Source organism: Eubalaena glacialis, chromosome 16, assembly GCF_028564815.1.
Source record: "Eubalaena glacialis isolate mEubGla1 chromosome 16, mEubGla1.1.hap2.+ XY, whole genome shotgun sequence".
In the NCBI taxonomy this organism is placed as follows: domain Eukaryota; kingdom Metazoa; phylum Chordata; class Mammalia; order Artiodactyla; family Balaenidae; genus Eubalaena; species Eubalaena glacialis.
This window is the reverse complement of record NC_083731.1, coordinates 68,718,183-68,729,102: the sequence shown is the minus strand read 5'-3', so window position 1 is coordinate 68,729,102 and position 10,920 is coordinate 68,718,183. Positions and strand designations below refer to the sequence as shown.

Below are 10,920 nucleotides of genomic sequence, written 5' to 3'. Positions count from 1 at the left end.
GTGACTAAACCAGGCTTTTTTTTTTTTTCTTTTTTTTTAAACCGAGTAATTGGGTCTGAAGTCCGAATAAAATTTCGGCCGGTGGGAAGCTCTTTCCTTTTATATTTAACCCTCTAGCGCCTGGGTTATAATTTCGACTTCACCTTAAAGTGACAACATACCCTTTTTTCAAACAAAGGACCTAATTCTAAACCAAGTGCAAAACAGAAACATGAAGATTTTATAGCTGTCTTAGGAACCGCAAACTTCCAAATACGGGACCAAACTGAGAGATAGGAAACCTGTGCAAACTCCCTTGACACCTTCCTTCCTCTTCAAGTCCCTTCCCACAGACTCTACGCCCCCCACGATTATTCCCAGGGGGCAGGCGGGACGACCTGGATCCCACAACTCGGACTCGGCTCTGCCCCACAAAGGCGTCAGAAAACTCGAGGTGGGGCAGCCCTGGGGGCAAACGCTGAGAAGTTCTCCGAGGCCCTCGGAGATCACAGAGGCTTATCGTAAGCCCAGTCCCCTGACCGCGTCCTCGTGGACAGCCTCGCGGTCTCCCAAGACCTCGAAGGCACCTTCCGTAAATGCAAAGTTCTTTACAACAGCTGTCACTTTTGCTCCCAGAAAGGCTGGGAGCTTGCGCTGGGCGAAGCCTGGGGCGGAAACTTGAAGAGACTTCATCTAAGCCTCACCCAGGCCCAGCACCTTCTAGGGCCACCCTGAAGTGTCGGGAGGGGCAGGGCCCCAGGCGCCGCTTCCACCACTCTGGGCCCGGGAGCCCCTTCCTCCTCCCTCCGTCGCGCGCTCCTCCCCCTCCATCCCCCCCTCTCCAAGCTCTCAGGCATTTTCCCTCTGCCCCCTCCTCTCCCGTCCCCTCCCCTCCCCGCCGCCTCTCTCCTCCCCTCGGCCTCCCCGCCTCCTCTCCCTCGGCCGCCCCGCGATCCCAGCGGAACGCGCGGCACTGTATCCCGGAGCCAAGTCCCCGGATGCTCGCCTGTCCTCCCCTCGGCCCGCGCAGTGGCCCTGCCCACCGCGCGGCTCTGCGTGCCACGTCACCGCTTGCGGCGCTTCCGGAGGCGCAGCGGGAGATGACGTAGGGGGACGTGCTCTCTATATGAGGTTGGGGAGCGGCAGAGTCGGCCTTTTCCGCCCGCTCCCCCCTCCCCCCGAGCGCCGCTCCGGCAGCACCGCGCTCGCTCTGAGCTCCGTGCTCCTAAGCTAGTGCAACCGTTGTCTCCCTCCAGTCGCCATCATGATCATCTACCGGGACCTCATCAGCCGTGAGTCGGGACTGCACTGCCCCTAACGCCGCGCACAGGGGACGGGGGTGTGGGTGGGGGCGGGGAGGCGGCCGCCGTCGCCGTGTCGTGGGCCTGGGGGACGCCGGCGCCTTCCTGGGAGCGAGGAGGGTCGGTGCTTGGGGCGCGCGTCGGGGTTTCGAGCGCCCGGGGAGGGGCGGGGGCCGCGTGCGGCCGGCCGGCGCGGGAAATGGCGCCCGCTCGGGCCTCGGGCGTACCGTGACCGGCGGGTATATGTCCCCGAACAGATGATGAGATGTTCTCCGACATCTACAAGATCCGGGAGGTCGCGGACGGGCTGTGTCTGGAGGTGGAGGGGAAGGTGAGTCGGCCGGGTCGCGGCGCGGGGCCGGGTAGGGTCGGGTTTCCGCCGCTCCCCCGCCCGGGGTTGTGCAATCCTCGCCGTTGCCTCCTGGCGGAGGAGACGCTCTTTCCGGGCTCGGGTTTTTCTAGAAAAGTGGAGGCGGAGCTGATCCTGGAAATAGGTTCGCCGCTTCGGCGCCCATCCTCCTCCCAGGCGGTCCCGGACAGGTTGTCTCCGGTTTGGGAGCCGCAAGTCCTTCAACGTTTGCCCTATCTCTACTTGCTCTTCAACCCGACAGCCCACGCAAAACTTCCACTGGGTTGTAAATGACCCCCTTTTCGTTCCGGTCAACAAAGAATTGTTGAGCTGAGGTGTTTCAGGAAATCGATTTTAGAATATTTTTCCCCCATAATGTGTTCATGGTATTCGACAAGAACTAAATGTTTGGTGGAAGGATGACGGGTACATGAGGTGCCAGCATAGATTTTTTGGATGCGTTTATGGTAAAGTCGAGGATGTGTTAGCAACTAAACTTTTTCTTAATGCAGATGGTCAGTAGGACAGAGGGTAACATTGATGACTCGCTCATTGGTGGAAATGCCTCCGCTGAAGGCCCTGAGGGCGAAGGTACCGAAAGCACAGTAGTCACTGGTGTGGATATTGTCATGAACCATCACTTGCAGGAAACCAGCTTCACAAAAGAAGCCTACAAGAAGTACATCAAAGATTACATGAAGTCGTAAGTGATACCGGCACACCCCAGTCGAGGTCTGAAAATCCTATAGGATTTAGGGGTTGGCTTACTGAGATTTTTAGCGGCAGGCGTGCTTGTCAGAGGTCTTTTTATTAATGAGCGCAGAAGGGTGGTTGTTTTTCTATAAGTAAAATAATGTGAGCATACTGGAGCATGTGGTTTGGTTTTACCTTTTGAGAATAGTACTGTGGAGGTAAGCTGACATGAAGTTCCAAGTTAGAAACAGTCTTGTTGATTAAAACATCCCTCCTGTGAACTAGTAATTTCTTGATTGCGTGCGCCACGTTATTTTGCTCAGTGACAGCTGGTTTCAGTTTGTAATTTTTACTTAATGAAAATATACTTTGCTCAGAACTGAATAACCTATCAATAAAATGTTGTTTTAGAATCAAAGGGAAGCTTGAAGAACAGAGACCAGAAAGAGTAAAACCTTTTATGACAGGGGCTGCAGAACAAATCAAGCATATCCTTGCTAATTTCAAAAACTATCAGGTAAATAACTTAAATATTTGGACCGAAGGATTGTACAATTTTAACTGAGCAAAAAATGAGTTGCTTGATGAATCTCTGATGTAATTAAGCTGTGGTTATTTTCTCGGTCTTTTGAACAGTTTAAATACTTCATAGATTCAACTCCAGTAGTCTAGGCTGTAGGAAGTAGCTTTCTCTGCTCCCAAGCATGTTTCCAGATCTTGTCTTCTGGTTCCAGAATCTTATCTGTACTCAGATAACATTTCCCAGTTCTTTCTCTTGAATTGCTTGTTAACTCCCAAGTGGTCTTCCAGTTTTCTCTTTCCAATTCCAGTGTGTCTTGTTGCCACTGAAGTTTTTTCAGATCTGAGCTTGTCCTGTTGAGAAACTTCAGTGACTTTCGTTTACCCCTAAGAAAAAAAACGAACACAACCTGGCTCTTTAATTTTCCGGTTTTCATACATCCTCTGGCCATAAGATAACTTCTCATATGCTCTCATCGCCAGCTTTATGTTCCCTGTGCTTGACTATGTAAAAAGCCTTGTTTGTAGGGTTTGGAAATGGATGTGTGGGGCTGAGTAAGTTTCCTGAAAGCCTAGTGTCCCTGGATTGCTCTGTACTTTTATTTGGTTATTATTAGTACTTTGAGTGAACTGAAGTTTAATTAGTGAGCATTTTTTCTCCTAGGCATCAGAGCCTTTAGTTGCTGAAATCCCTTGATTTAAATAGTGGTGTTCTGAATCATCCTTTGATTTATTGTTTTGATACAACACATCCGTGCGTAATCTAATCCTGAGTATTTGTTTGCTTCCTAAGTTCTTTATTGGTGAAAACATGAATCCAGATGGCATGGTTGCTCTGCTGGACTACCGCGAGGATGGTGTGACCCCATATATGATTTTCTTTAAGGATGGTCTAGAAATGGAAAAATGTGTAAGTATAAAGTGGGTTGAATCATTAATGTAAAAATGGAGATATTCTAGGCATAATCTTGTTTTGTTTGCCACTAGGATAGTTAGAATGGATCCTACAATAGTCTTTTAAACTGAGGCTCTAGGTCTTATTTCTCTTAGGGGCCTAAAGAGGGTGTTTCACATGTAAAAGATTTTTATGGTACAGAAAGGCTTAGAGTCTTTATCTGCAGAAAACTTACAGGTGACATTACAAAGCATAGCTTAAATACTGAGCTCTAGAGATCAGAGATAACACCCTATGTTGATCTTTCCCATAGAAATGGCTTGTTGAAATCAGACTGTCTTTCTCTTTCTATTTTGCTGCACATATACATGAGTATTAAAACCTTTTTGTAAAGAAACCGTTCACCCTTATTTACTGATAATTGGCAGCTGGTCGTGAAAGCCTTGATGTTACTAGCTTTTAGTAAATACAGTTTAGAGTTGGCTGCTGATCCGATATGCCAATTGCTTTACTAAAATTAAATGAATGTCTGCTATGCAAGGAATTGCTAGAGGCGATACAGAAATGAAGGCATTCATTATCCTAGCTTTCAGGGGCTTCTATGTAAGTTAGGAGTAAGATAAATTTAAGGCTACACTAAACAGGATTGGGGCAGCAATGAACAAAAATGTCTAAACGGATTCAAAGAATGTGTGAGGCTTTTGTTAGAACGAAGTGAGTGGAACTTTCTCGGAATGAGACATTTCTGCATCCACTGATAGACCTTGAACAGTCTGCGGTTGTTCTTTTGGTTTGCACTAGGATGCAAAAGAAAAATCCCTGCGCTTTCTGTCTGTCTTTGTGGCAGCCCAGATTGAATAGGGGAATACATTTGCAGCCTAGAAGTGTTAAATATTTTCATATTGGAAAGGTGTTGATGGGGTCTTCCTTGTTTTCACAGTAACAAATTTGGCTGTTTGGATCTATCACCTGCTCGTCATAACTGGCTGGCTGCTGCTGTTCATCCACACAACACCAGGACTTAGACAAATGGGACTGATGGCATCTTGAGCTCTTCGTTTTGATGTTGATTTGTTTGGAGTGGAGGCATTGATTTGAGGAAAAAAAAAAAACATGTCATGTAGGTTGTCTAAAAATAAAATGCATTTAAACTCAATTGAGAGAATGCCTCTTAGTTTAATATGTAATATCTAAATCCATTCTGTGTAGCCTTCCTGGAGAAGCTAGAGCCTGGTTGTAGACCACTACTAGAAAGCATAAGACCATCTTCAGATAACTTCTGCAATGAAAACCACTTCCGGGACTTGGAATATAAACAAGAATCAACAGTAATTGGTTGAAATAAAGGGAAAGACCATGCTCATAGCAGTGCCAGCATTTGAAGTGGATGTCTTATACATTTCATCACCTACAAATGGAAGTAGTTAACTCTGGAAGAAATTACCAAAAGAATAAAACGAGACTTAACACAGTTGGAAGCAAAGTATTGTCTCAGCTTATTTACAAAGCAAGTAGAGCCAAGTTCTAGAGAAATCTAGACGTCTCCTGGAATACTTGTGTCAAACTTCTTGGAACAGGGTTGGCAAACTGGCTTGTCCTACCACCTGTTTTTGTGTGACTAAGGTGGTGCTTACATTTTTAAGTGGTTCAAAATAGCTTATGGGATGTGAAAAAATACAAAATCTAAGTTTGTGTCTAATTTTATTGGAACACTGCCATGCCCATCTGTGTATGTATTGACTGGCTCTGACACTGCAAGAGCAGAGATTAGTGACAGATCTAAGGGCCTGCAAGCCCTAAAATAACCATTGTGGCCCTTTACAGGAAAGGTTTGCTGGCCCGTTTTAAAGATGAAATTACAGATGGAGGGTGGGATAGTTGGTGGGCAGAGGAAAGGCAGGGGCTAGTCAAATTGTATCTGAAAAGGCTGTGGGTATCAGAAGAAGGATATGAAAATGCATCTATTTGACATGCCTGGAGCAGTTCCTGTCTGCTAAGGTTTCCAGCACAGATGCAAGAAAAAAGTGTCCTTGCGCTTCCTGTCTGTCTGATGGTGGCAGTCCAGATTGAGTGGGGGAATACAGGGAAAAAATCGCAGTTCACAAATAACTGTGAACAGTGAAAGCCTCCATGATTCCAGAGAAGAATTCATAAGAGTTTACAAGAAAAGTACTGGAAAATGATTCTCCTACACCCTTGCCTTCTGATTTCACTTTTAAAAGCATAAGGATTAAGTCTAAAGGCAAGCCAGTGATTCTTTTATGTGAACCCAGGGTGCAGCCAGTGACTTCAAGAGACCCGTAGTGTGGTTCAGAGCCTAAGACAAATGCTAATCAGGTTGGTAGTGCCCCCTGGTGACTGGTGAAAGCATACCCAAATACTGGAAACTGCAGTCATGCTGAGGGTGGTTTTGAGCACCAGTGATCTAGGAGGCCACTTGCCTGCCTCTGAAACATACTATCGGAAGAGAATTTTCAGGCAGTGGTCAGTGCTGTGAAGGTGAGGATAATCTGGTAGTGGGAGAAGTCTTGAGGTAAGGTAAGCTGCAACCTGATTTAGTGAGCTCACGTGGAAAAGACTGGAAGAGCAGGAATAGCAATGCAGAGGCTTTATATAGGAAGCAAGTTCAGGTAGTTGCCTATAAGAATGCTTATTTTGGATCTTTTTCTAGTTAACTCCCAGTTAGAGCCGGGTTAAGATATTTTGTGCAAGAATAACAGGTGGTGAGTACTTTCTGTGCATATCAGAAGGCATGTGTTTGTATCACTGCTCCCTAGTTTGAAACAGGTACGTTCCTAGTGGACTTGAAGCTCTGGGCTACATGTATGTAAAACAGTAGATGGAGAAAGGACTCTTACAGTATTGTCTAGGAAGGCTTTTGTAATGTGATAACTTGAATAGGAAGCTGAAAGCAAGGAAGGAGGTTATGTGGATATCTGGGGGCAGAGCATTACAGGCAAAAGAGCAAATGTAGTGTCTGAAGTAGTGTGGTTGACATGTTGAGGGGAAAAGGTGGCCAGTATGCTGGACCCAAGATGGCAAGAGGAAGAGCTGAGGTAAGTACACAGGAAAAGAGGAAACCAGATCAGGCAGGGAAGCCACCAGAGGGCTTTTGAACAGAAGGGTGACATGATCTGACCTAAAAGGTCATTTTGGCTGTTGGGTAACAGTGTAAAAGCAAAGAGAACAATGATATATAGTATTTTTAGGTGAGAGATGATAGTGGCTTAGTCTAGGGTGATACTTGAGGTGGTGGGAAATTAGAGAACAGGACTTGCTGATGTGTTGAATGAGGTGAAAGAATGGATTTAAGGGTGATGCCAAGTGTTTTGTCCTGAGCATCTGGAAGGAAGGAGTTAACACTGAGACGGGGAAGACTGAGGATAGGAAATCAAGAGTTCAGTTTTGGATAGGCTAAATTGAGATGCTGACTCTTGACTGAAGTGAAGTAGGTAAGCAGTCAGGAGGAGAATTAGAGAATTTAAGAGAGACAGGTTTCCCCAGCATCTGAAAGAACCTTCCTATGAAACCTTTCTTAAGCTGAAATGGTATAAAGCAAAGAAGCAATTACCTTAGGACACATCTTGCTAATGGATACACAAAAGAAGCTGAGCTAAGCACAGATGCTCACAGACACAGCTCAGAGCTATGGTAGCTTGATACAGATGCTGGGTGTAGTTCTGGGGAAGCTGCTCGGGGTGCACGCTGCCTCTGAGGCCTCACTGCAAAAGAAATGCTGAATGCCGTTTTCAATTTTCGCTCTTTTTCGTAAAAGGGAAAATTCTCTTCGGATTTCTTTTGATTAGCGGGATCAAGTACTAGTGTAGCTAGGTCTTTTGTAAAAGCGAAGTGGTGTAAAGTGAAGAATATCTGCTGGGAGGATAATGCATGACATCTGAAGCTAGAACAGTGAGGTCACCTAGGCAGGATGGACTCAGCCCTCCAACATAGATTGGTCAGCGCGATGAACCCACAGAGTAATTAAGAGGGATCTGCCCCTGAGGTAGGAAAACCAAGGGAGAGGCCTGGAGGTCAAGTGGACAGCATTTTAGGAAGGAGCAAGCAAGTCCACAGGGTTACCTGCTGTAAACGGGTCAAGTAAGATGAGCACTGAGAATGGTAGACTTGACAGGTGTTTGGTTTGAGTTGCAGGGAAGAAAGCCTGATTAAGATCGGCTCAAGAGAACAGCAAACTCACAGGCAGCATATTGCCCATGAAATGTCATGATGCAAGAAGTACGTGTTTTTATTACATGTGCATCTGCTTAAGCAATAGTTGTGTAAATGACTCATTTGAACCATTACACATTTTTCTTAAAATCTAATCAGATCACTAGTAAATAGTGCATGGACAGTAAATTCCATCTGAACTGCAGGGTTTATCCAATAACTCTACAAACTATACTGGTAAAGTTGCAAGAAGAACAGCAGAAACCTCAACCGACTTGAAAAAGTCCTGACAACAAAGCCTCCTTGTAAAGTTCTGAGCATCTGTGTGTGCATGTGCTTGGGGCTGTGACCTGGGCTAGCAGCCAGGATACTCTCAGTAAAATGGAATTTAAGCCGGGGGACTTGAACTAATAGAGACCACATCTTAGTGACTGGTGACTTGCACTTAGTAGGTCATACTATACAACTCTTAATTCTATGGTAAAAGTCTGGCTAACGACCCCCTCATGGGCCACAAACATTCCTGCAAAAGCTCATTTTACAGCAATTGGTGTTTCCAGAGACTTTGTCCATAAGAACTGAGGGCCCAACTTGCTGGTTTTTGGGTAGATTATGGTCCTCTGGGGCTGTGGACCATACTTAAAAATCACTTCATTGAAAAAGTTTTCTTTTGATACTGCATAAAAATGTGAGCTACTTCTTTGGATATTTGGTTCTTTTGTTAACATTTAATACTGCGTTATTCCAAAGGAAAAGTCCTTGACTGAAATAACATACACAAGTAAAGGATGCTCTCTACACCTTTCATTGAATTAATTTTTTTTTTTTTCTTTTGGCTGTGAATTTAAAAATCTTAAAGGAGGGACTTACCCCGGCAGTCCAGTGGTTAAGACTCCACGCTCCCACTGCAGTGGGCGCGGGTTCGATCCCTGGTCTAGGAACTCAGATCCCACAGGACGCGCAGCATGGCCAAAAAAAAAAAAAAAAATCTAAAGGAAAAGCACTCCTGTGTGTCTCCTTTACACTCAGTACTCCACTTCTGGTCACCAAATGTGTGTATGTTTTTCCCCTCACCAAGCAGTTCTGCAACACCACCTGGGTGTCCTACCATTCAGCTCAGTTCTGACACTATCTACCTGGAGAGATACTTTGCACCACTCAGCAAGTGGGATCTTAGTTCCCCCACCAGGAATCGAGCCCGCACCCCCTGCATTGGAAGCACGGAGTCTGGACCACCAGGGAAGTCCCTCTAAAGTCAGCTGTTATGACAGCCATCTCAAATAGGATAGGTTCTTTAAACTTAGAGTTTGCAGATAAAGTTAAAAATGATAATAATGCTGGTAGTTTATATTTATCCCACTGAAGTCCTCCAAGTCCATCCCTTAGTTCAGCGGTGGTACGTTGGACTGCATGCTTGTTGGCTGTCCAAAGCCGATTTCCACTACTGTGCGGGCATGTTTTCAACTACCAGCACGTTCTAGTTTGTTTGAGAGCTTGTCCATTGTGGATTTGTGCTACTATACGTGGTTTCGTACATGTAAGATTTCTCCTTACGCTGAGCCCTGAGAGCCTCAAGTGGATGTGGTTTTTGCAGGAGTCCACACAATTCAGTGAGAAAATTGCCAACTATGAGCCTGGGTGGGGATTCTTTCCAAAGTAATTGCTTGCTCAATGATTCCCTCAATGACTGACCTCCCGCCTCCCACTCCAGGATACACTTGACATCTGCTTTCGTTTATAAATGCACGGTGCTCTTTTCTGAGTTTTGAGGTAGAGTGGGGAGCAGGAGACTGGGGGACGGGGGGAAGACCATATGCAGTGCTTTTGCATGTGTGAGTCACCATTTAGGAGAAGTGAGAATTCAAACACTAGGTGACTCACTTGAGGGGTTCTCTGGGGGAGGACACAGACCACAATTGCCAGTCAAAAGATAACAGTATTGGGCTTCCCTGGTGGCGCAGTGGTTGAGAATCTGCCTGCCAATCCAGGGGACACGGGTTCGAGCCCTGGTCTGGGAAGATCCCACATGCCGCAGAGCAACTAGGCCCGTGAGCCACAATTACTGAGCCTGCGTGTCTGAAGCCTGTGCTCCGCAACAAGAGAGGCCGTGATAGTGAGAGGCCCGCGCACTGCGATGAAGAGTGGCCCCCACTTGCCGCAACTAGAGAAAGCCCTTGCACAGAAACGAAGACCCAGCACAGCCATAAAAAAAAAAAAAAAAAAAAAAAAAACTAAAAATAGGGCTACCATATGATCCAGCAATCCCACTCCTGGGCATATATCCAGAGAAAACCATAATTCAAAAAGACACATGCACCCCAATGTTCATTGCAGCACAATACGATAGCCAAGACGTGGAAGCAACCTAAAAGTCCATCAACGGATGAATGGATAAAGAAGATGTGGTAAATATATACAATGAAGGACTTCCCTGGTGGCGCAGTGGTAAAGAATCCGCCTGCCAACGCAGGGGACACGGGTTCAATCCCTGGTCCAGGAAGATCCCACATGCCACGGAGCAACTAAGCCCGTGCGCCACAACTACTGAGCCTGTGCTCTAGAGCCCGTGAGCCACAACTACTGAGCCTGCACGCCACAACTACTGAAGCCTGCACACCTAGAGCCTGTGCTCTGCAACAAGAGAAGCCACCACAATGAGAAGCCCGCACACCACAACGAAGAGTAGCCCACGCTCGCTGCAAATAGAGAAAGCCTGTGTGCAGCAATCAAGACCCAATGCAGCCAAACATAAATAAAATAAATTTATATATATACAATGGAATATTACTCAGCCATAAAAAAGAACACAATAATGCCATTTGCAGTGACGTGGATGGACCTAGAGATTGTCATACTGAGTAAAATAAGTCAGAGAAAGACAAATGTATGATATCGCTTATATATGGAATCTAAAAAAAATGGTACAAACGAACTTATTTACAAAACAGAAATAGAGTCACAGATATAGAAAGCAAACTTATGGTTACCAAGGGGGAAAGTCGGGGGGAGGGATA

The 10,920-nt window shown here is 45.9% G+C and overlaps 1 protein-coding gene and 2 non-coding genes across 3 annotated transcripts; all 3 read left to right on the top strand.

Moving 5' to 3' along the window:
- The first annotated feature begins 1,105 nt into the window (after positions 1–1,105).
- On the top strand, positions 1,106–4,892 carry TPT1 (tumor protein, translationally-controlled 1). The gene is made up of 6 exons (XM_061170952.1): positions 1,106–1,271; positions 1,538–1,611; positions 2,142–2,332; positions 2,734–2,839; positions 3,635–3,751; positions 4,677–4,892. The coding sequence occupies exons 1-6, from the start codon at positions 1,244–1,246 to the stop codon at positions 4,677–4,679; spliced, it is 519 nt and encodes a 172-aa protein (XP_061026935.1). The 5' UTR covers positions 1,106–1,243; the 3' UTR covers positions 4,680–4,892.
- LOC133076717 (small nucleolar RNA SNORA31) lies at positions 4,482–4,609 on the top strand. The gene has a single exon (XR_009697604.1). It is a non-coding gene; the product is annotated as a small nucleolar RNA SNORA31 (small nucleolar RNA).
- Positions 4,893–5,691: 799 nt separating the features above from the next.
- LOC133076720 (small nucleolar RNA SNORA31) lies at positions 5,692–5,822 on the top strand. Its single transcript, XR_009697606.1, has one exon. It is a non-coding gene; the product is annotated as a small nucleolar RNA SNORA31 (small nucleolar RNA).
- Positions 5,823–10,920: the final 5,098 nt, after the last annotated feature.

What these genes read in the sequence shown, in the direction of transcription:
- TPT1 (XM_061170952.1), top strand. Translation starts at nt 1,244, where the DNA reads ATGATCATCTACCGGGACCTCATCAGCC. An exon ending in ATCAAAGATTACATGAAGTC is followed by an intron (nt 2,333 to 2,733) that starts GTAAGTGATACC and finishes ATGTTGTTTTAG; the next exon opens with AATCAAAGGGAAGCTTGAAG. An exon ending in CTAATTTCAAAAACTATCAG is followed by an intron (nt 2,840 to 3,634) that starts GTAAATAACTTA and finishes TTGCTTCCTAAG; the next exon opens with TTCTTTATTGGTGAAAACAT.